Source organism: Entelurus aequoreus, linkage group LG25 (assembly GCF_033978785.1).
Source record: "Entelurus aequoreus isolate RoL-2023_Sb linkage group LG25, RoL_Eaeq_v1.1, whole genome shotgun sequence".
NCBI lineage: Eukaryota > Metazoa > Chordata > Actinopteri > Syngnathiformes > Syngnathidae > Entelurus > Entelurus aequoreus.
In genome coordinates this window covers 31,517,925-31,543,740 of record NC_084755.1, presented here as the reverse complement: position 1 = coordinate 31,543,740, position 25,816 = coordinate 31,517,925, and the positions used below count along the sequence as shown (strand labels likewise).

Sequence of the window (25,816 nt, the reverse complement as noted above, 5' to 3'; positions counted from 1 at the left end):
AACTAGTTACTGGTTTTCAGTAACTAACCCAACACTGCTAATTAGTCACCATTACATCCTGAAATGACTGACATATTTTAAATAGCTCATTCTTCTCATTTCAGGGACTATTAAAATGACATTGGGTCCCAATGAGGCACTATTGTGAAGTTAATTTAATAAAATGCTTAATAATATAATGACAAAACCTTCTTACCATGCCCCACCGGGATCCAATATCAATATTATTAATATTTTTTAGTTTATTTCAACAGAGAAACAGAATATCAGTGGGGGGGGGGGGGGGTCCAAAAAAATATATACGTGTATTAATGCTTCTAAGTTATTTTTGTACTCAACTAAATTAAATAAGTATCTGATCACTAAGCAAAGCAATATTGTAGTTAGTCATCAAAGTTGCATTTCCGGGGAGATTTTGGTCCACTCTTGTACACATATTGTATCAATAAATGTTTTTTGTTTTTGTTTTGGTATTTCAGTAAATCTATTTAAAAAGAGAAACAGTGCGAACCATTTAATATTTATTAAAACAGGCTTTAAGGATTATAGATTAAAGCTAATGTAAAAACAACAAATTTAGTATTACATTGAATGTAAAAAGTGTCAAAACCGTTCAATATTGTGAACTTCTGATTCGCGATATATATATATATATTTTTTTTTATAATATTAAAAGTAATATTAATAATAAAACGTTTTATTTATATCGGGCGCGTTTTAAAAACTTAATGTGTAGAAAACATATACGAAAACTTCCTGAGCCTTTAGACTTAGACTTGGACAAACTTTATTGATCCACAAGGGAAATTGTTACACACAGTAGCTCATTTAACAACGTATACACTTTTAAATAGAAAATGAAATTACTCTTCTCCTCTTGAAACACTGAACATGAAATGTTGACTTCATATGTCGAACTTGACTTCATATTTCATGCAATAAAGCCAATTAAATTTCCAGTGTTTGTACAAAACCGTTTGAAATTCAAATGTGAGCGCTTTTATTCTGACGGGTCCGAAGCGGAAGTGCTGCTGGTGGAAACTGGCGAACACCGTCGCTTGTCAGCCGCTACCAGGTGATGTGTGTGTTGTAAACAAACACAACTTTTTTTTGCCGAAGACGGGTAAGTGTTCTTCGCTATGTGTATATATTTTGCGTTTAAAACTTAAACGCAACGTGGCATGTTTGGTTTCAAACAAAACGCGGTGCAAAGCTTCATGGCTGCTTTGTACCTTCGTGATGCTAAAGCTAACGCTAACGCTAACGTACATGTTCCTACTAGTTGTTCATACAGTAACCGTATTTACTCTGCAACTGTGTGTATGTAGCTTCAGGTTTTAGTTGTTTTAAAACTTAATTTTGGTGCAATGTGACTTTTCATAGTGTATATATGTTTATGCACGTTTATGTCTTCATGGGAACTCCATCCTGGGATTAATGCAAAAATAACATGATAGACTTGCATGTAGAATTGTTGACAGTGAATATTAAATTACAGCATTTCTTTTACGTCTAACCTTAGCTCATGCTATAATTTCTCAATAATCATGACGATAGTACACGTTTTAGTGGATTTATAGACGTTTTGGCATCGTAGTAATAGACAGCAATTATAAGCTGTGTCTCAAATGGAATACATCCGTGAGTACACTTCAGTAAGATGGCATGAATTTTGACAGTGTAGTATGCAGGTTAATTTGTGTCTTTTAATACCTTTTTTTTTTTTTTTTACACTGAATTCATCATACAGATTTTTTTGAGTTTGAATTTTGTCATCTGAATTTTTTTACATCAAACTTTTATTGAAAAAAATAATGTTAGCAAAATGTGTTTTAAAATTCAGTGTTATAAAAATTAGGGATGTCCGATAATGGCTTTTTTGCCGATATCCGATATTCTGATATTGTCCAACTCTTAATTACTGATACCGATATATATAGTCATGGAATTAACACATTATTATGCCTAATTTTGTTGTGATGCCCCGCCGGATGCATTAATGTAACAAGGTTTTCCAAAATAAATCAACTCAAGTTATGGAAAAAAGTGCCAACATGGCACTGCCATATTTATTATTGAAGTCTCAAAGTGCATTATTTTTTTGAACATGCCTCAAAACAGCAGCTTGGAATGTGGGACATGCTCTCCCTGAAATAATCCTGATACCCACTACAACTATGGGAAACACTGTTAACTTTGACTTTCACAAAGTGCTTTTTTTTTTTTTTTAAACATGCCTCAAAACAACAGCTACAAAAACAATGAAGGCACACAGCTTCAGTCCAAAGTATACTATAAACTGGGCTCAATCTGCCCTGTTCTTAACGTATTCGTATGAGTAACAAAAATGTGCAAATAAGAACAAGAAAGGCACAAAAATTAAAAAACGCTTCAGTCTAGACTAGTAGATAACACAGCCACCCTTTAAAGTGCATGAACATTAATACAACTGCTTCAGTCTAAACCAGTAGAAAACACAGCCATCCTTTAAAGTGCATGAACATTAATACAACTGCTTCAGTCTAGACCAGTAGAAAACACAGCCATCCTTTAAAGTGCATGGGGAAAAAAGGCACAAAACATAAATAAAACAGCTTCACTCAGTCCAGACTATTATTCTATTTGTGCAACAGATGAAGCTCAAAGAGTGGGCTGATTCTTTTTCTCCTTGTCATCACGTGTGAGAGGTAGATTTTTCTGAATGAAATCAAGCATCTTCAAGGAGTTCTGGGTATTTGTTCTGTTGTGTTTATGTTGTGTTACGGTGCGGATGTTCTCCTGAATTGTGTTTGTCATTGTTGTTTGGTGTGGGCTCACAGTGTGGCGCATATTTGTAACAGTGTTAAAGTTGTTTATACGGTCACCCTCAGTGTGACCTGTATGGCTGTTGATCAAATATGCTTGCATTCGCTAGTGCGTGTGTCAAGCCATAGATAGTATGTGACTGGGCCAGTACGTAAAGGCAGCGCCTTCAAGGATTAATTGGCGCTCTGTACATTTCCCTGCCTCCATGTACACAGCAGCGTTTAAGAAAGTCCCAAATTTTACTTTTGGAAACCGATACCGATAATCTTGAAACCGATACAGATAATTTCAGATATTACTTTTTAAAGCATTTATCGGCCGATAATATCGGCGGTCCGATATTATCGGACATCCCTAATAAAAATGTGTTGTAAAAAAAATGATGAGCTGAAAGTCTCATGTAGAAAAATTTTCTGCTTCAAAAAGCTAGACTGAATTAAGACTGAAGCAATCGATCCTTTCTATGAACCAGCCAATGAGGTGTCAAGTTTGAAGTCACGTGACACGGGTGTCGCAAAACAGCATAAAAAAGGCAGTTACTGGGCTACCTGGGTATGATAAACATTAAATGCGGCCCCGGGACCAATGATTTTACTCCCTGGTTGACAAATATGTCATATATTTGATAATTACATGGCCTGTTTTTATTGTGTGGGAGGACCTTATTTTAGAGGTTTTAATCCTATTTTATTAAACCACAGGACTAAATTTGAGCCAAAACCATGACCACAGACTCAACACTCCTCAATTCTGAGATGGAGTTAGAGCAGCAGGAAGACCTGTATCAACAGCTGTTGTCACAGGTAATAATCACTTACTCTTTTGATGTATTAAGTGTATTTGATTAACCAAGTTACTGTCTTTCCTTTCAGACAGTAGGAAGCCTGCAGGCAGAAAATCCAGACTCCAAAGTGATCCGACCGCAACCTGGTAAGTAGAGATTGGCACTGAAACCCGGTTCTCCAATGCCAGCGTAAGCAGTCGTAACCTGACTGCAAAAAGAAGAAGCTATTGATGCTTCATTTCGGTGCTAAATAAATGGAGTCGCAGCAACCTGCAACAAGTGCTTGGCGATGATATTCTGCAAGTAACGTCTTGTCAATAATGTAGCACACTGAGTCTGAATTTCTGTTGAAACTTTATTGCAGACCTTAACACGCCAACAGCAGCCCTCATAACCAGCAGCCATAGCAACCCAGCGCTAGGCTAGCCTGTAGCCACAACATCAACTTGGCACTTACGTGGACCCCGACTTAAACAAGTTGAAAAACGTATTCGGGTGTTACCATTTAGTGGTCAATTGAACGGAATATGTACTGTACTGTGCAATCTACTAATAAAAGTTTCAATCAATCAAAAAAACGTCCTCGTTATGCGCTAATGAATGACGGTTATGACAAGGGAGGTTGCATTTACAAACCCCCCCGAACTATAAGTGTAACAATTACAAAAGTTTCTGTTCTGTATTGCTGCAATAATTACCACAATTTAATGTGGAGTGTATTACTTATTTCTGAATGTATTACCTAGTTATAATTTAATTGACATAATTGAAGTATTTTGCTGCCAGTGGCAGTGACATCATGTGAGACACCTTCAGAATAAGAGCACATTCACTACTTGAATTACTTGCCTTTAGGTTTGTCATCATGAAGTTTCACATTGTAAACATTAAATGATGATTCATATCAATTATCAACTTTTCAGTTTTTATTCTGTCGCATTTAATCGACAACAGTAATCAAGACATTATTAGATGCCTCAACCGTTTATACTACCGGTACTTCCTGAGTTGATTTGCTGAGGAAGTCTTTGACTTTGAAGTCTTTCAATTACTAGTATGTTTGATTTCTTTCAATTACTAGTATGTTTAATTTTAATCTCACAAAACTGCATAAGAAGGTAGGACTTATTATTATTTTTTTATTCACAATAATGTGCATGTTCTTCATTTTTTAAGTACCGATTCAGGCACCATTTAAGCAACGGCGCTGCTTTTCAAGTACCGATTTGGTACTAGTATTATTTAAAGGCCTACTGAAATGAATTTTTTTTATTTAAACGGGGATAGCAGATCCATTCTATGTGTCATACTTGATCATTTTGCGATATTGCCATATTTTTGCTGAAAGGATTTAGTAGAGAACATCGACGATAAAGTTCGCAACTTTTGGTCGCTGGTAAAAAAAGCCTTGCCTGTACCGGAAGTAGCGTGACGTCGCAGGTTGAAGGGTTCCTCACATTTCCCCATTGTTTACACCAGCAGCGAGAGCGATTCGGACCGAGACAGCGACGATTACCCCATTAATTTGAGCGAGGATGAAAGATTCGTGGATGAGGAACGTGAGAGTGAAGGACTAGAGTGCAGTGCAGGACGTGTCTTTTTTCGCTCTGACCGTAACTTAGGTAAAAGGGCTCATTGGATTCCACACTTTCTCCTTTTTCTATTGTGGATCACGGATTTGTATTTTAAACCACCTCAGATACTATATCCTCTTGAAAATGAGAGTCGAGAATGCGAAATGGACATTCACAGTGACTTTTATCTCCACGACAATACATCGGTGAAGCACTTTAGCTACGGAGCTAACGTGATAGCATCGTGCTTAAATGCAGATAGAAACAAAATAAATAAGCCCCTGACTGGAAGGATAGACAGAAGATCAACAATACTACTATCAGGAGACACCGAACCAAACACTGGACCTGTAACTACACGGTTAATGCTGTGCCGCCTGTCGAAGCCTAGCAATGCTGTTGCTAACGACGCCATTGAAGCTAACTTAGCTACCAGAGCTATGATAAAAACATTAGTGCTCCACCTACGCCAGCCCTCATCTGCTCATCAACACCCGTGCTCACCTGCGTCCCAGCGATCGACGGCGCGACGAAGGACTTCACTCGATCATCGATGCGGTCGGCGGCTAGCGTCGGATAGCGCGTCTGCTATCCAAGTCAAAGTCCTCCTGGTTGTGTTGCTGCAGCCAGCCGCTACTACACCGATCCCACCTACAGCTTTCTTCTTTGCAGTCTCCATTGTTCATTAAACAAATTGCAAAAGATTCACCAACACAGATGTCCAGAATACTGTGGAATTTTGCGATGAAAACAGAGCTGTTTGTATTGGGATACAATGTGTCCGAATACTTCCGTTTCAACCATCGACGTCACGCGCAAACGTCATCATACATAGACGTTTTCAGCTGGAAGTTTCGCGGGAAATTTAAAATTGCACTTTATAAGTTAACCCGGCCGTATTGGCATGTGTTGCAATGTTAAGATTTCATCATTGATATATAAACTATCAGACTGCGTGGTCGGTAGTAGTGGCTTTCAGTAGGCCTTTAAAATGTAAACGATACCCATCCCTGCTGGTGACTAGCTTCACATAATAAAAACATATGATCAAAATCTTGGAAATGCTCTATAAAAGCATCACACTCCAATGCACAAAGTGGGGCTTGCGGGCCAAATTTGGCCCCCCATGTCATTTTGTTTGACCCGCCAAAGGTTGGCTACCAAATTAAAAAAATATTCACACTGTCCTCTTTCAAGCTGCACCATCTTTGATGGCGCAATAAAAAAGTAGCAGCTCAGTCGCCAAAGTCTTAAGGTAAAAATATGAGTACTATTGTTTTTGCAATTTACAGTAATGCACTGTAAAAATGGCCACAGATTTTACGGCAGCTCAGTCATCAAATTTTATAGTGAAAAATGATAGATTTCTGTCTTCACAGGCTAACTAGTCTCATTTGAATTTGAGACGGTAAAGCCATGACTTTTTGACGCTCAATGGAGAATCTTGTATCTTGGCCGCAATGCTTCACTCACATCCTATAACGAAAACCTAAACGCTTTGAAATTTAACATCCTCCTTATGTCTAATCTGTCTGGTTTAAGTTTGAAAGCGATCAAATTAAATATCTAGGACAAACTAGTTACGGAACACCTGGAAATGGCGAAAAGCTGCAGAAAATGACATTTTTGAATGTTTTGAGGTTAAAAATGTACATAAAAGATGCAGAGTTGCATGTTAACTGAATTGGGTAACATTCTCTACTACCTTATGTTTATATATGGAGACAAAACATTTAGGCACCCCTGCTCTAATGTGTCCTCCCTCACAGGAATATGTGTGAAGACCGTGTCGGAAAAGGACAAACAGAAGGTCTTTGTCAACATCTGTCAGTCAAACTTAGTTCCGCCGCCACCGGAACTGTCCAAAGAGGAGCTTGTGGAGTTGCTCCAATCAGAAGATCCCAGTGGTTACAGAGTTCCCATGAGTCTCGGGGAGCCACACACTGAGGTAGACAACAGTAAGTAATCACAGTCACATTTAATTCATGAATACCTACAGTGCAGTGCAATCAGAAAGTATTCAGAACGCTTCACTTTTAAGGAACAGTATCTTTTAGTTCCTCTCTTCATATTGTTATACTTACCTCTCATCATGCCTAAACTCAACGTGTCTTTGTGTCAGATTCTCAGGGGTGCACGGCTTATGACGTGGTCATTAACCAGGAGTTCTTCCAGAAGTGTCAGGTGTGTTGGTAGTTGTGCTTTCTTACAGTGATGTTCTTTAAAGGAAGGAGGAAAACATGATATTTTAGAAAATAATGTAAACATGTGCAAAGTGTGGGTTAAAAGTAAGCTGTGTAGTAGGACAGCAACGGTAAGAATCAACATGGCTGCCTCCTTCCCAAGTTTCAGTTTGCTTGCAAGTTAAGCATGTCCGTAGGGCAGACCTGGGCATTGTACGGCCCGCGGGCCGCATCCGGCCCTTTGCGCATCCTTGTCCGGCCCGCGTGAGGCCAATCATAAATTACAAAATAAATTTTAAAAAGTATCTATGTCGAGTGTGCAATACAACGGTGCTGCTTTTGTTTTGAAAAGCGTTATTTGTATTACTTCCGTGTGGACGTATGCGCGTGTGCGATTGTGAGTGAATTGAACGGCGCAATCACAAATTACAAAATAAAGTTTAAAAAACATCTATGTCGTGTGCGCAATACAACTGTGCTGCTTTTATTTTGAAATGTGTTATTTATGCCGTATGTCCGGGGGGAACCTGTGAGTGAAGGTGCATAGAGACAAGTGATGAGACGCTAAAAAAAGAAAAGTTGATGACGAATGGCGTGTTTTCAACAAGACATGGACTGCCAAGTATTTCTTTACATAAATTAAAGGTAAAGCCATGTGCTTAATTTGTGGTACACAGCTTGCTGTGTTTAAAGAATATCATTTTAATCGCCACTACACGAAGAAACACAAGGGAAAATACCGGAATGTGTCTGATGAAGCGCGCGCAAGGGAGGCCGATGCGTTGATGGTAAAACTGCAAACCCAACAAGGACTTTTTGCCATATTTCACACCCCCAGAGATGCAGCCGTCAGGACAAGTTTCGTCATTTCTCACAAAAGCGCCAGAAAAAGTAAGGCGTTTTCTGACGGAGAGTTTATTAAGGAGTCCTTATTGGACTCTGTTGCGCTGATATGCCCGCGGAGACATGGACTGTTTTTCGCTAACTTTGGATGAGAGCTGTGATGTACGTGACACCGCCCAGCTGCTCTTCTTCTTACGTGGGATAACTGCAGACTTTCAAATCACGGAGTAGCTGGCAGCCATGCAGTCAATTAAAGAGACAACCACAGGTAATGACTTGTTCACATAGGTAAATGCGTGTTTGGACATGTTAGGACTGAAATGGGACAAGCTGGCAGGTGTGACAATCCAATCCAATCCACTTTATTTATATAGCACATTTAAACAACAAAATGTTTCCAAAGTGCTGCACAACAATATTAAAAACAATATTCAAATATTATCCTTAGCTCCACCAATGACTGAATAAAAAGAAAAAACAATTACATATAAAACCAATATAAAAACAATATAAAATAAATATGATTAAAAACTATTTTTAACAACAGATGGTTGTCCAAATCTGATGGGGAAAAATGTTGGATAATGCAGGATAAAGTGACCATCAAAAGCAATCTGCTTTTGTATAAAGTTAAGTTAGGTTAAATTAAATTATTATTATTATTATTAATTATTGTTATTATTATCATCATTATTATTTATCTTACGGTATATCAAAAATAATATTGAGCAAAATTTAATTAAAATATTATTGTGTGGCCCTCCAGCAGTGCTCGGGTTGCTTATGCGGCCCCCGGTGAAAATTAATTGCCCACCCCTGCCGTAGGGGAATCCATGTCTGCTGCTCTCCATCCAGTCTGCACCCACCCGGACTCAGAGAAGTCATAAGTTATCTACCAACACAAGTACCGGTACCTTATTTTTCAGAGTATAAGTCGCACCGGCCGAAAATGCATAATAAAGAAGAAAAAAAACATATACAAGTCGCACTTGAGTATAAGTCGCATTTTTTGTGGAAATGTATTTGATAAAACCCAACACCAAAAATAGACATTTAAAAGGCAATTTAAAATAAATAAAGAATAGTGAACAACAGGCTGAATAAGTGTACGTTATATGAGGCATAAATAACCAACTGAGAACGTGCTTGGTATGTTAACGTAACATATTATGGTAAGAGTCCTTCAAATAACTATTAACATATAGAACATGCTATACGTTTACCAAACAATCTGTGACTACTAATCGCTAAATCCCATGAAATCTTATACTTCTAGTCTCTTACGTGAATGAGCTAAATAATATTATTTGATATTTTACGGTAATGTGTTTAATAATTTCACACATAAGTCGTTCCTGAGTATAAGTCGCACCCCGGCCAAACTATGAAAAAAACTGTGACTTATAGTCCGAAAAATACGGTAATTTTCGAGTAGCTCATACAAAAACTGTAACTGAGCGCTGGACTTCCACAAAATGTCCATGTCGAAATAGCAACACCTCCGAAACCATCACACTTAGCACTGGGGCTCCACAGGGATGTGTACTAAGACCACCACTCTTTCCATTTCTGACCCAGTTTTGCAAATTACATGACTGTGGTGGCCCTCATGACTACAGTCAACTTGTTTAAAATGAGCAAAAAGGCAGAATAAATGAGAAAAAGTAAATTTTTTAAAAATAATCTGGCATGTGAAACGTCCGCGAACACGGGGAAATCTACGCTTTTTAACATTTATTTTCGGGTCACAATATCACTTCCGCGTTTTTTAATGAAATATAAAAAAATATGATGTAAACAAAAATATTTTCCTTTTGCATAAATGCGGCACTAAGTTGCGGGACAGGGACACGATCAGGAGCACCAGACAAACTTGCTAGTTAGCATACTTAGCATCACGGGCCACAACGTTGACGGCTGCCTACTTTGCTACTATTCATATTTGGATGATTGCAATCTGAACACTGTTAGTTCTAAACCAGTTGTAGTTCTAGAGCAGTGGTTCTCAAATGGGGGTACGCGTACCCCTGGGGGTACTTGAAGGTATGCCAAGGGGTACGTGAGATTTTAAAAAAATATTCTAAAAATAGCAACAATTCAAAAATCCTTTATAAATATATTTATTGAATAATACTTCAACAAAATATGAATGTAAGTTCATAAACTGAACATCAAATCAAGTAGGCTATTCCATTCATTACAATGCAACAATGCAATATTCAGTGTTGACAGCTAGATTTTTTGTGGACATGTTCCATAAATATTGATGTTACAAGATTTATTTTTTTGTGAAGAAATGTTTAGAATTAAGTTCATGAATCCAGATGGATCTCTATTACAATCCCCAAAGAGGGCACTTTAAGTTGATGATTACTTCTATGTGTAGAAATCTTTATTTATAATTGAATCACTTGTTTATTTTTCAACAAGTTTTTAGTTATTTTTATATCTTTTTTTCCAAATAGTTCAAGAAAGACCACTACAAATGAGCAATATTTTATATCGTGGAGAGTAGGAGTGATTCTTAGACTTAAGAACGTTGATAAAAAGCTTTTATTCTTAAGTTTGAGAGTAGGACTAAATTTCGCAAATTCTCAGGACTTAAGTGTAAAATGGCACTCTAAGAAGCTTGATAAGTACGGCCCCAGATGTGTCCAAAACTACAGCCCACGGGCCAAATGGATTAATTAAATCACTGTACATGCCACCATCTATTGGACAATGTGAGCATTGTTAGTCGATTACCATGAGTGTTTATATTAGCATAACATCAATTTATATGTACCAATCCAAACAACCTATGGTGCAAGTTAACCAAAACCAACATATCAAGTCAACATGGGCCAAACAAAGTCACCTGACCATTGAACTTTGTGGACATTATATACAAACGCCTAAGCACCATACATGTGTCATAATTACACCTATCTGAGTCATCATGTACTTAATTAAATGTGTGATGACTATTTTAGTTTCACTGATTCACATTGTATGTATGTGCCTTGTAGGGGGAAGCCTTGTTCCAGCAGTTTGTTATCATGGTGTCTTTGGAAGGTCTAGAGAACAAATACAAACTCATGCTTAGTAGAGGTAAGTGTGCATTTGTTTAAAGCAAGGATTCAGAATCTTTTTGTCCCCGGGGCCCATCTATTACACTACAGAAGGACCCAGGTCCCACTCCAATTTTAACACTGAATTAGTCATTTTACTGTTGATTTTAATCGTTTTCAATAATTTTATCTAACCTACTTACAGTTTAACAGGATAAACCTTGTCAAATGATATGAAACCATTTGTTAACCACAATTATTATCAAGACTTGGGTGAGGCTGATTGCGAAAATAAATACTAATCCGATATATTGCAAAGTAAGAGACTCATAAATACTGATGACAAATAGATATAAAAAAGATAAAACAAATTCTAACCAAATTAATATTGAGTAGTAATAACATATGTTTTGTAGAGGAACTGTCAAAAAGATTTAAGTGCAAATGAAAATACAGCTGCACCACTTGCGTCATATTTTTTGCACTGAAGAAACCTCTCTATGACTTTAGCTCCATACTTCTTCTGTTGGTTTGATAATGTCATTACTGCTACAAGGTTTGGAAAAGTGTATTACAACTGAGTACTGCTGCGGCCCTTTCGGACCACAGCTGGGAAACATATGTTTTTTAGCAGCCCTCGAGGGGGCGCTTACCCCCAACGAGGGTTACGAAACACTGGTTTAAAGTACAAACCCCGTTTCCATATGAGTTGGGAAATTGTGTTAGATGTAAATATAAACGGAATACTATGATTTGCAAATCCTTTTCAACCCATATTCAATTGAATGCACTACAAAGACAAGCTATTTGATGTTCAAACTCATGAACTTTATTTTATTTTTTGCAAATAATAAATAACTTAGAATTTCATGGCTGCAACACGTGCCAAAGTAGTTGGGAAAGGGCATGTTCACCACTGTGTTACATGGCCTTTCCTTTTAACAACACTCAGTAAACATTTGGGAACTGAGGAGACACATTTTTTAAGCTTCTCAGGTGGAATTCTTTCCCATTCTTGCTTGATGTACAGCTTAAGTTGTTCAACAGTCCGGGGGTCTCCGTTGTGCTATTTTAGGCTTCATAATGCGCCACACGTTTTCAATGGGAGACAGGTCTGGACTACAGGCAGGCCAGTCTAGTACCCGCACTCTTTTACTATGAAGCCACGTTGATGTAACACGTGGCTTGGCATTGTCTTGCTGAAAGAAGCACGGGCGTCCATGGTAACGTTGCTTGGATGGCAACATATGTTGCTCCAAAACCTGTATGTACCTTTCAGCATTAATGGCGCCTTCACAGATGTGTAAGTTACCCATGTTTTGGGCACTAATACACCCCCATACCATCACAGATGCTGGCTTTTCAACTTTGCGCCTATAACAATCCGGATGATTCTTTCCGTCTTTGGTCCGGAGGACACGACGTCCACAGTTTCCAAAAACAATTTGAAATGTGGACTCGTCAGACCACAGAACACTTTTCCACTTTGTATCAGTCCATCTTAGATGAGCTCAGGCCCAGCGAAGCCGACGGCGTTTCTGGGTGTTGTTGATAAACGGTTTTCGCCTTGCATAGGAGAGTTTTAACTTGCACTTACAGATGTAGCGACCAACTGTAGTTACTGACAGTGGGTTTCTGAAGTGTTCCTGAGCCCATGTGGTGATATCCTTTACACACTGATGTCGCTTGTTGATGCAGTACAGCCTGAGGGATCGAAGGTCACGGGCTTAGCTGCTTACGTGCAGTGATTTCTCCAGATTCTCTGAACCCTTTGATGATATTACGGACCGTAGATGCTGAAATCCCTAAATTCCTTGCAATAGCTGGTTGAGAAAGGTTTTTCTTAAACCGTTCAACAATTTGCTCACGCATTTGTTGACAAAGTGGTGACCCTCGCCCCATCCTTGTTTGTGAATGACTGAGCATTTCATGGAATCTACTTTTATACCTAATCATGGCACCCACCTGTTCCCAATTTGCCTGTTCACCTGTGGGATGTTCCAAATAAGTGTTTGATGAGCATTCCTCAACTTTATCAGTATTTATTGCCACCTTTCCCAACTTCTTTGTCACGTGTTGCTGGCATCAAATTCTAAAGTTAATGATTATTTGCAAAAAAAAATGTTTATCAGTTTGAACATCAAATATGTTGTCTTTGTAGCATATTCAACTAAATATGGGTTGAAAATGATTTGCAAATCATTGTATTCCGTTTATATTTACATCTAACACAATTTCCCAACTCATATGGAAACGGGGTTTGTACAATTATTTCTTAATTTTTGTGTTGACAGTTTTTAAGAGTGTGGTTCTTGTTTTTTTCCCAGAATGGAAGGTGCTGAAGAACAGAAAGTTCTTAGGGTCGGTCAGCGAGCAGAACATTCGCACGAAAAGCAAGCCAGTTATAGAGGAGCTCCAACCCCAGTAAGTCTGGAATGATGTATTGATTGCATCATCAGAAAGTAACCAGACAACAATGACTGTGTAACCTTTTTCCTAGGGAAAACTCCTCTTCTATTGCAAAAAGGTAAAGGTCCTTTTAGAAACGATTAATACACATTCACGTTTTCATTTTTTATACTTCCTTGAGTGCTTTTATTTTTTTTCATCTTTCTCACTTCTCAGACCAGAGTTCACCTTGTTTGTAGAGCCCCCTGCTGGTGTCCCTGAGTACCTCATAGCAGAAATCAAGCTGCCTGGTGTGGTGAGAGACACACACATACAAAATAAACATATTTCCCACTCAAACGTAGGAGTAAAACCTGCACACCCTATTTTACGTTGATTGTTTGCAACATTGCAATAAACCTGAGTGATTCAACCTTGCTTGCTACGTACGCTAAATGAAAGTTGTTAAATGTTCCGTTATAGATGTGGGTCGTAAACATTTGCATTTTTCGCATTAACTCAGACATTTGTCTCTTTAGATAATTAATAATTCAATGAAGTACAGTAGGAAGGGTATTCACATGAAACGTGACGAATGGGGACACTATTCACTTTAGCCACCAGATAGCAGTAGAGTATTGAATATGTTAAAATGGGTTCACTGTCCACATTTGACCACCGCGTCAGTTGCTATGTAAAGTGGCGCTTTTCATAATTTTCAGCAGACTGCATTGCAAAATGATTAAACCCCCACACCTCATCCCCTTCCTTTCACCGAAGCGCTACCCAGGAATGGAGCCGTATGAATCCCTTCCCTACTGTACGTTGTAGATCTCATGTGAAAGCTGAGTAAAAAGTCTCAAGTTGTATTTAAGTGTTGGCTGTCCAGGTTTCGTCGCGGTCGCTGGTCCTTGACGTCGGCGAGGATCGCTTGGTGTTGACAGCCAGACCCTCGCTCTACCATCTTGACATCTTTCATTCCTTCGTGGTTGACCAGGACATGAGCGTGGCCCAGTACAACAGCAGCACTCAGGTAAAGCCAATAAAACTGTGCTAGTTCAACTCCCTACATCCATGAAAAGTTGATGCAGTTGGACGGTCAAGCTTGTGATTATATACGCTGATTGTTATTGTAAGGAATCAGATATCACTGAAACAATGGCTGTGCTGAAGCAATTTTGTCAGAACGCAGCCCGAGATTTCCTGTCTTAGCCACTAAGAAAACCAACAGAAAGTCCAATATTTGAAAGCGCAGTCTGTTGTAGATTGTCACTGAAGGCATCAAAACTATGAATGAACACATGTGGAGTTATGTACTTTACAAAAAATGGTAAAATAACTGAAAACATGTTTTATATTGTAGTTTCTTCAAAATAGCCACCCTTTGCTCTGATTACTGCTTTGCACACTCTTGGTATTCTTTCGATGAGCTTCAAGCACACCTGTGAAGTGAAATCCATTTCAGGTCACTACCTCTTGAAGCTCATCGAGAGAATGCCAAGAGTGTGCAAAGCAGTAATCAGAGCAAAGAGTGGTTATTTCGAATAAACTAGAATATGAAACATGTTTTCAGTTATGTCACCTTTTTTTGTTAAGTACATAACTCCACATGTGTTCATTCATAGTTTTGATGCCTTCAGTGACAATCTACAATGTAAGTAGTCATGAAAATAAAGAAAACACTGAATGAGAAGGTGTGTCCAAACTTTTGGCCTGTGCTGTATATGTTGTAATAGTAAACAATATAATGATAAACCGCGGTAAAATTCACGATGATTAGTAATACCGTTTAAATTTTTAATTACCAAAAAAACGGCATTTTTTAATGTATTTTAGGCAACACTGCATATTTCCTGGAAACAGCGTCACAGCAGCACTGGCACATGCGCACAAGCGTCCTTTGAGTTGAAAAAGTATGGCGGAACATAACTACACAGACTTTGCTAGGGAGATTTCCCCTCGCTATAAACAGAGCCCAGCGCTTAGTTTAACTTAATTTTCCCTCGCTTCATTTCCGTGCAATAGAAAATACGGCCTCAACTCGGTAAGATTAGCTTGTTACCTTGCTATTTAGCTGACAAGGGTGAGACAAAGTTGTGTGAAAAATAACTATCATTGTAGCCAAAGTCTAAAACTTTGTCTAAATCAATTTAAATACTTTTTAAAGCAGCGTCAATTTGCTGTGCAATGAAGAAAGGCACAATAACAAACGTCAATCACACACACACAAACACACACACAACTTTAGGTACTAATACGCCGGCCTCTTAAGATTAAACATATTATCTATTAGACAGCTAAAATGTTAAGAATTAATCAATGATGCAATTCTATTTAAAAATTCCAGGAGTTAATCAATAATATACCAGTGTGCAGCTTTTTAAAAAAATCACAAAATACTTGTTTCTTTTTGAGCAAGTTACATTGTGTGGTATCATTTGCTGTTATTTCTGCTATTTTAACCATCCTTTTTGTACATAAAAAAATGACACTTTGTTTTTTGTCAGCACTTTGCCTATCATTGCTTTTAAACGGACAAAAGTGTGATAGTTGTTGGTTTTTTTAGCAGCCAAATGAGCAGAATAGTTACAGTGTCGATAGATATTTATAATTTAGTCATCTTTCTTGTTCGTAATTACATGCCTAAAATATCTCAAGCTGAATTTTAAAGTGGTTTGCTTAATTAGAGCCACTAATTTTGTGTACGCGTTATAATCCGATTAATCGACTAATTGTTAAGTAAATCAATGACTTGTCAACTTTCAAAATAGTCGTTATAGTTGTCACATTTACTTGTGACTTTGGCCGTAGTCATAAGGAGAATGGGCCATCATAATAAATTATTTTCAAACCTATGGCAGCTTAAAGGCCTACTGAAATGAATTTTTTTTATTCAAACGGGGATAGCAGATCCATTCTGTGTCATACTTGATCATTTCGCGATATTGCCATATTTTTGCTGAAAGGATTTAGTAGAGAACTTAGACGATAAAGTTCGCAACTTTTGGTCCCTGATAAAAAAGCCTTGCCTGTACCGGAAGTAGCGTGACGTCGCAGGTTGAAGGGCTCTTCACATTTCCCCATTGTTTACACCAGCAGCGAGAGCGATCCGGACCGAGAAAACGACGATTACCCCATTAATTTGAGCGAGGATGAAAGATTTGTGGATGAGGAACGTGAGAGTGAAGGACTAGAGTGCAGTGCAGGACGTATCTTTTTTCGCTCTGACCGTAACTTAGGTAAAAGGGCTCATTGGATTCCACACTTTCTCCTTTTTCTATTGTGGATCACGGATTTGTATTTCAAACCACCTCGGATACTATATCCTCTTGAAAATGAGAGTCGAGAACGCGAAATGGACATTCACAGTGACTTTTATCTCCACGACAATAAACCGGTGAAGCACTTTAGCTACAGAGCTAACATGATAGCATCGTGCTTAAATGCAGATAGAAACAAAAGAAATAAGCCCCTGACTGGAAGGATAGACAGAAGATCAACAATACTACTATCAGGAGACACCGAACCAAACACTGGACCTGTAACTACACGGTTAATGCTGTGCCGCCTGTCGAAGCCTAGCAATGCTGTTGCTAACGATGCCATTGAAGCTAACTTAGCTACAGGACCTCGTCAGAGCTATGATAAAAACATTAGCGCTCCACCTACGCCAGCCCTTATCTGCTCATCAACACCCGTGCTCACCTGCGTTCCAGCGATCGACGGCGCAACTAAGGACTTCACCCGATCATCGATGCGGTCGGCGGCTAGCGTCGGATAGCGCGTCTGCTATCCATCTCAAAGTCCTCCTGGTTGTGTTGCTGCAGCCAGCTGCTAATACATCGATCCCACCTACAGCTTTCTTCTTTGCAGTCTCCATTGTTCATTAAACAAATTGCAAAAGATTCACCAACACAGATGTCCAGAATACTGTGGAATTTTGCGATGAAAACAGAGCTGTTTGTATTGTGATACAATGTGTCCGAATACTTCAGTTTCAACCATTGACGTCACGCGCAAACGTCATCATACATAGACGTTTTCAACCGGAAGTTTCCCGGGAAATTTAAAATTGCACTTTATAAGTTAACCCGGCCGTATTGGCATGTGTTGCAATGTTAAGATTTCATCATTGATATATAAACTATCAGACTGCGTGGTCGGTAGTAGTGGCTTTCAGTAGGCCTTTAACATTTAGATGTTTCTGTTTTTATATGAATTTTTTTCTCTATCTAACAGAACTGCGGCCGTAATTTCGTCATTAATACGTTTTTGTACATGCGCATATTTTTAATTGGCCAAAAATCTAATAAACAAAGAAAAGAACTGTGTGCATTTGGTTTGTTTCTGATACTGATACTGCCATGCTTTTATTTTTACGCTTATATGCACTGAACGGGAAGGCAAAGCAGGCAGGTTTTAATGCCGCGTAACTAGACAGTAGTTATGTTGCTGTTGTCGTTTCAGGCTGCCTAGTGATAACAATAAAGGTAACAATACTACAACACATGCCAACATACAGACCGATTTTTCATAGAAATGGCACTCAATTTTTATGTCGACATCGACTTAAGCGGGCAATTTTTTTGGAACGAGAAGAACACCGTGGACCAAAACTTGATGAGTTGATCGACATAAATGGGTTGTTGACACAAGCGGGAACGACTTAAGACTATATTACTTTTATACCACACTTTTAAATTGTATGTTAGCATAATGTTATCCTTGGTCCACAATTCAGACAATAAACAGACATATGTTAACTCATTCTTCTTGTTCCTTCTGTGCCAGGTCCTCACAATCACCTTGCCCCTGGTGTCATCTTGAAGTGACAGACATAAACTTCAGGTATTTCTTTAAGGTGAATTTGTTTGATGAGTTTATGTACTGTATATACTGAAAGGCACAGCACACATGTTTACGCTATTAAAAAAAACAAATACAATCATGGGTTTATTGTGCTGAAATTGTAAATAAAAGGCTACAATAAATTCAAAATAGTTTCATTGTTATAATTTACTTAAAGCTGCTTTATGTCATTGGTAGTTTAGATGCTTAGAGGGTACTCGCGTTCGATCATTGTGACCCGCACTTTTTTGGTTCAAAACAGGGGGTAAAAGAACAAAATGGCGGTGTTTGGAGTTATTATGGTCTTGCTCACATGTTTAAATTCTGCACGGTGGCCATTGCATCCATTTTTTAATGCAATGATATCTCTCCTGTGTACATACATGAAAAATGAAAGCCGCTCAAAGCCAACATTTCATTCAGCACGCTAAAAAAAAAAGTTACCTAAAAAATATAACACCACCAATAGCTGGTGTATGTTGTAAAAATTTACGTTGGCTTTGAATAAAATGATTGGTGTTAATGGCTAGTCAGTCATGGCTGTCTATGCACATTCACAAAAGAGATCTTTGAAAAGGAAAGGATTTAAAAAATGGGTGCTTTGATTGTAATATACCTGTTGAAATAATTGGGGGCTCGTTCGAGAAATTAACCCAGGACCTCTTACACCCCAAGCGGGAATCATACGGCTAGACATCCTGGAATATATTGTTCCACATCTTAAAATGTTTTGCAGACCACCACTTGCATATTTCAGAAACTAGGAAGGTTTTTATAAAGGTTGACCGAGAACAGGAGTCCATGACCATTTCCTTGGTTTTACTAATGGCCTCTCACCAGGCCTCTGTACCCCGCCTTTGTCTAATAGTCCGAGATCCAGGCTGTGAGTCAGGGGCAACCCCCGTATTTACAAGTTTTCCCTTGAACAATAGAATAGAATATAACTATATTGTCATTGCACTTAAAAAACACAACAAAATTAGTTTTCTGTCGTTGTGACGTTGGTTTTTCTGATGGAAAAAAACAAAATAATGTGTCTATATATAATTCTAAACATACTCTAACTTATAAATTTACCATAAAACATGCTTTCATTTTGTGAAAGTATGCTTTTGCAGCCGTATTTGACGCACTCTGCTGCTACATTCCTGCAATGTTTTGTGACCTGCAGGCACTCTTAACAATCACCCGACGGCGCAATAAACGTAAAAAAATACAAAGTACGTCCAAAAATTCAATTATTACCCTCGTTTTGCCAAAGTCTTCATTAGCTTAAGACCAACAATCACAGAGGAATGATGACTCATGTGTGAAGTATGTCAACTGTGGTGTCTGCCTCCAATGTATTTGTAATCATTGTATGTAGCACTCATTATGTATTACTCTTAACTCATCTTTCTTTGTTGTCACTTGCTAAGTGAATAAGTGTACTTTTGTAGTTATTTCTACACAATAACTCAGGTATGGTAACACTGGTGCGCACTACAGAAAATTGAGTGATTTGTGGTCCAGAAGATATTTTGCTTTATTCATTATTGACGTATTTCTTGCCACTTTATGTTGTATATTTTTTAATGAGATTTTCAGTTAATTTTTCATCTATTATTACACTCAAAATTAGGTATATTTTACTTATTCAATGTCCGTTTATTTGTATTTGTGTTTGACTTTCTTTTGTACTATTACCGAATTGCATTATTTTAGTTTTACTGAGTTTCAAAGAGGGCAGCACGCTGGTAGAGGGGTTAGTGCGTCTGCCTCACAATACGAAGGTCCTGGGTTCGCTCCTGCGCTCGGGATCTTTCTGTGTGGAGTTTGCATGTCCTCCCCGTGACTGTGTGGGTTCCCTCCGGGTACTCCGGCTTCCTCCCACTTCCAAAGACATGCACCTGGGGATAGGTTGATTGGCAACACTAAATTGGCCCTAGTGTGTGAATGTGTGTGTGAATGTTGTCTGTCTATTTGTGTTGGCCCTGCGATGAGGTGGCGACTTGTCCAGGGTGTACCCTGCCTTCCGCCGATTGTAGCTGAGATAGGCTCCAGCGACCCCGAAGGGAATAAGCGGTAGAAAATGGATGGATAGTTTTACTGAGTTTCAAAGAGTCTTTTTTTGGTCAAACCATCTCTTAAACTTATTTATTTCTTCTAATTTTATTTGAATTAGCTTCTGTGTGTTCTCTCCTGAACAAAACGCAGACGTTGTATCGTGTTTATATGTGTTTTTTTATATATGTATGTATGTATGTATGTATGTATACACTACATTGCCAAAAGTATTTGGCCACCCATCCAAATGATCAGAATCAGGTGTCCTAATCACTTGGCCCGGCCATAGGTGTATAAAATCAAGCACTTAGGTATGGAGACTGTTTCTACAAACATTTGTGAAAGAATGGGCCGCTCTCAGGAGCTCAGTGATTTCCAGCGTGGAACTGTCATATGATGCCACCTGTGCAACAAATCCAGTCGTGAAATTTCCTCGCTCCTAAATATTCCAAAGCCAACTGCTTTATTAAAGGAAATTGGAAGAGTTTGGGAACAACAGCAACTCAGCCACGAAGTGGTAGGCCACGTAAACTGACAGAGAGGGGTCAGCGGATGCTGAAGCGCATAGTACAAAGAGGTTGCCGACTTTCTGCACGGTCAGTTGCTACAGAGCTCCAAACTTCAAGTGATCTTCCAATTAGCCCACGTACAGTACACAGAAAGCTTCATGGAATGGGTTTCCATGGCCGAGCAGCTGTATCTAAGCCATACATCACCAAGTCCAATGCTCCGGGATACCAAAACATTTTGGACAATTCCATGCTCCGAACCTTGTGGGAACAGTTTGGTGCACATGACTGTGCACCAGTGCACAAAGCAAAGTCCATAAAGACATGGATGACAGAGTCTGGTGTGGATGAACTTGACTGGCCTGCACAGAGTCCTGACCTGATGACTTAGAACGGAGACTGAGAGCCAGGCCTTCTCGACCAACATCAGTGGGTGTGGTGGGCAGGGTCGGAGTGGGCGGGGCGGGGTTAAGGGGGAAGGAGTATATTTATAGCTAGAATTTTATATATATATATGTATATATATATATATATATGTATATATATATATATATATATATATATATATATATATATATATATATATATATATATATATATATATATATATATATATATATAAACGAAATACTTGAATTTCAGTGTTCATTTATTTACACATATACACACACATAACACTCCTCTCTACTACTTGCTGTAGTTTTGAAGCAATGCATGATGGGAATCCGGATGTTGTGTGTCAGTGTATTAACATGCCGGCTGGAATAAACAGACGCTGAGCAATAGCTCCGCGCCTGCCTACTTTATGGGTTATAGATAAACCTATGGATAACGGAGACATATGTAATAGTCTCCTTCTTGTTGTGTGTGCAGTTGCGCACTGAGCTCCAAAAGCCGTAGATGCTATAACGTGACTGGGCCGGCACTCTGTTTATATGGAGGAAAAGTGGACGTGACGACAGGCTGTCCTCAATCTGGAGAAATTCGTGAGAATGGTTGTCCCGGAAGGGTTTAATAAAATACTTAAGTATTCAAACATGCCTTTTTACTTACTTTATATTATGATTTGTTTAAACCAAGGGCTTTAATTAAGATAGTGATACGATAAATAAATACACAATTATATTTAATAGGGTACTTTCTATTGAGAAGTAGCTGTCCCCAATCGTGACCCCTAAATTTCAATTGATAAAAATACCACTTAAAACATTTTTGTTTAGATTTGTTTCAGTGGTGTAATTTAAAAACTATTTATGATTAAATTCATACCAAGGTTGAAAGACATAGATTTATTGTAGGTTTAATTTTTAAATTACAAAACTGTGCTCAAGAAGTCATGTCACTCCGAAACAGGAGAGTTTTAGAGGCGTGGCTGATTCTAGATTTAAGCCACACCCCTACATTTTTGACCAGGAAGTGACATTATATTACTTCCCCTCATGGCTGCATGGTAAGTAACTTAATCATATAGTTTTTAAATAAATGTCTGAAAATCTGTGTGTATATTTAAAAACTCATTACCAAACACATGTTCTCTTCAATTATGTAAACATGTTCAGCTTTTATGCAACATATGTTTTCATGAGTGTACAACTCTTCAAAAATGTGTTTGCTAGCCATATGCTTGCTAGCATTATTTAGTTATGGTCAAAATTAGCTAGAATTGTCACAAACAAAACATATGATAACATTTTGGGGGTGACATAATGAAATGTGAAGTAGTCTTATCCTACCATTTTGAAATAATGTGTTGACAAAGTCTTAAACTAAGTGATTATTTTCAAGAATCATCATTTTAAATAATCTATTCAAAGCAAATAAGCATGTTTTTTTTAATTTAATGCTGGTTTCTATCTGTAATTGTAGAGTTCAGAGAGAAAACATCAACATGCCAAAACCAAATAAAAAAGTGAAAGAGAGGTTGAGAGAGAAAGAGTGAAGGCTGATCCAGTTAACACCAAGAATATTTGAAGAAATGTTAGAATAATTATGTATAAGTTATTACACAACTCTTATGCTTAAAGGCCGTTGCTATAGTTATTATCCGTTGTGCTCAAGTTGTACTTTTCTGTCTGTGCAAAGGCACACAACTTGTAATCTTCCATTGCGAGTTGTCTCACAGCAGCAGTTTGTTTCCAGACCGTGCCTGCTGACAGCCAAGGACGGACTTCGAGTACCTCAACGCAGACAAAACAGAGACAAGGCGAAATCACGAGTGTCAGCTAATTTCCATTCTGAATAATCACGTATTGTGTCTACTGGGGCTGCTTGAATACCCCTCCCTTCAGAAGCAGCCTCAGTGATGTTAACTAGGGAACTCCCGAATAAATAGAGGAGCGCGTGGGGCTGTACTTTAGAGCGTGGGGTGAAACTAACTGAGTGTGCAGCCCAATACGTTTCTCCTCATGGGCAAAATTGAACTCTATCTCTGCGTGATTCCTTGCTTCTTGTTTTGTTTAATAGATAGTTAGGTGTTTGAACCTGACAAGAAGGAAGAAGAAAAGAAAGGAAGAAGGAAAGTTTGAAGTCAACGATTTATCGGCCAGAGACTAAAGGAAGGCGAACCCTAGACCTGGAGGTCAAAGTCTACGTTTACACTGCAAGGCAAAGTAGACCAAATCAGATTTTTTTGAGATCTGATCACCTGACTGTTTAAAGTACAAACCCTGTTTCCACATGAGTTGGGAAATTGTGTTAGATGTAAATATAAACGGAATACAATGATTTGCAAATAATTTTCAACCCATATTCAGTTGAATATGCTACAAAAACAACATATTTTATGTTCAAACTGATAAACTTTTTTTTTTTTTTACAAATAATCATTAACTTTAGAATTTGATGCCAACAACACGTGACAAAAAAGTTAAGAAAGGTGGCAATAAATACTAATAAAGTTGAGGAATGCTCATCAAACACTTATTTGGTACATCCCACAGGTGAACAGGCTAATTGGGAACAGGTGGGTGCCATGATTGGGTATAAAAGTAGATTCCATGAAATGCTCAGTCATTCACAAACAAGGATGGGGCGAGGGTCACCACTTTGTCAACAAATGCGTGAGCAAATTGTTGAACGGTTTAAGAAAAACCTTTCTCAAGCAGCTATTGCAAGGAATTTAGGGATTTCACCATCTACGGTCTGTAATATCATCAAAGGGTTCAGAGAATCTGGAGAAATCACTGCACGTAAGCAGCTAAGCCCGTGACCTTCGATCCCTCAGGCTGTACTGCATCAACAAGGGAGATCAGTGTGTAAAGGATATCACCACATGGGCTCAGGAACACTTCAGAAACCCACTGTCAGTAACTACAGTTGGTCGCTACATCTGTAAGTGCAAGTTAAAACTCTCCTATGCAAGGAGAAAACCGTTCATCAACAACACCCAGAAACGCCGTCGGCTTCGCTTGGCCTGAGCTCATCTAAGATGGACTGATACAAAGTGGAAAAGTGTTCTGTGGTCTGACGAGTCCACATTTCAAATTGTTTTTGGAAACTGTGGACGTCGTGTCCTCCGGACCAAAGAGGAAAAGAACCATCCGAAATTTGTTATAGGCGCAAAGTTGAAAAGCCAGCATGTGTGATGGTATGGGGGTGTATTAGTGCCCAAGACATGGGTAACTTACACATCTGTGAAGGCGCCATTAATGCTGAAAGGTACATACAGGTTTTGGAGCAACATATGTTGCCATCCAAGCAACGTTACCATGGACGCCCCTGCTTATTTCAGCAAGACAATGCCAAGCCATGTGTTACATCAACGTGGCTTCATAGTAAAAGAGTGCGGGTACTAGACTGGCCTGCCTGTAGTCCAGACCTGTCTCCCATTGAAAATGTGTGGCGCATTATGAAGCCTAAAATAGCACAACGGAGACCCCCGGACTGTTGAACAACTTAAGCTGTACATCAAGCAAGAATGGGAAAGAATTCCACCTGAGAAGCTTAAAAAATGTGTCTCCTCGGTTGCCAAACGTTTACTGAGTGTTGTTAAAAGGAAAGGCCATGTAACACAGTGGTGAACATGCCCTTTCCCAACTACTTTGGCACGTGTTGCAGCCATGAAATTCTAAGTTAATTATTATTTGCAAAAAATAAATAAAGTTTATGAGTTTGAACATCAAATATCTTGTCTTTGTAGTGCATTCAATTGAATATGGGTTAAAAATGATTTGCAAATCATTGTATTCCGTTTATATTTACATCTAACACAATTTCCCAACTCATATGGAAACGGGGTTTGTATATATTTCAGCCTGAATGTATAACTCAGGACCTTTTGTAAATTTGAGAAAATCATAAAAATGCATGCTTGTGCACCCAATTTTCGTTTTTAAAATTCCATGCATTCATGCCCATGATGAATGTATGAAAACAACTGTATAAAATGTCAACGTTGACCCGAGACTTTTGACCTGACTGAACTGCAGACTGTATTTATAAATGGTCCCCTCCTGCCTGCACTAATGCCTCTCTGCCAGCTTTGTGTCCCCTCTCACTCTCTCTCTCCTTCTTTTAGTCATTCTCTCTCCACCTGTGCCACGAGCCTCCATTTGTCCGGTGAGGTCAGACCACTGTTCCCCTTAATCCCGCGGGGTGCTCATCTTGCGGCCGCCTAATCCGCCCGTGGCTGCCGGCCCTGAACACAGACGCACACCTGCAGGTTTGCACACATGCTCACAGTTATTTTTGAACAGTATATTCAAAAACACCATCATAGCCATCGCATGCATGTGCACAGAGTCATCCATAGAGCGCGCACACACACACACACACACACACACACACA

The 25,816-nt window shown here is 38.7% G+C and overlaps 2 protein-coding genes across 6 annotated transcripts in view; both read left to right on the top strand.

Moving 5' to 3' along the window:
• The first annotated feature begins 1,017 nt into the window (after positions 1-1,017).
• pih1d1 (PIH1 domain containing 1) lies at positions 1,018-25,656 on the top strand. 5 transcript variants are annotated; one of them, XM_062036301.1, is made up of 12 exons: positions 1,018-1,123; positions 3,507-3,608; positions 3,678-3,735; positions 6,933-7,121; positions 7,286-7,347; positions 11,198-11,279; positions 13,567-13,663; positions 13,740-13,766; positions 13,865-13,943; positions 14,517-14,660; positions 18,419-18,488; positions 25,547-25,656. In XM_062036301.1, the coding sequence occupies exons 2-11, from the start codon at positions 3,528-3,530 to the stop codon at positions 18,452-18,454; spliced, it is 855 nt and encodes a 284-aa protein (XP_061892285.1). In that variant the 5' UTR covers positions 1,018-1,123; positions 3,507-3,527; the 3' UTR covers positions 18,455-18,488; positions 25,547-25,656. The 5 variants fall into 5 exon arrangements, 4 of the variants coding, with proteins under 4 accessions (XP_061892285.1, XP_061892286.1, XP_061892283.1 ...); XM_062036302.1 differs by having other exon boundaries at positions 18,419-18,475; positions 25,547-25,631; XR_009824483.1 differs by lacking the exon at positions 25,547-25,656 and having other exon boundaries at positions 14,503-14,660; positions 18,419-18,475.
• Positions 25,589-25,816, top strand: part of LOC133642220 (troponin T, slow skeletal muscle-like) — a 46,928-nt gene continuing 46,700 nt past the window's right edge. Inside the window, exon 1 of the mRNA XM_062036303.1 lies at positions 25,589-25,690. The gene's annotated coding sequence lies outside the window, so the exon portion shown is untranslated. The remainder of the gene's footprint in view (positions 25,691-25,816) is intronic.

Coding starts and splice junctions, on each gene's coding strand:
- pih1d1 (XM_062036301.1), top strand. CDS start 3,528: ATGACCACAGACTCAACACTCCTCAATTCTGAGATGGAGTTAGAGCAG. Junction 7,122..7,285: donor ACACACTGAGGTAGACAACA/GTAAGTAATCAC, acceptor TCTTTGTGTCAG/ATTCTCAGGGGTGCACGGCT. Junction 13,664..13,739: donor ATAGAGGAGCTCCAACCCCA/GTAAGTCTGGAA, acceptor CCTTTTTCCTAG/GGAAAACTCCTCTTCTATTG.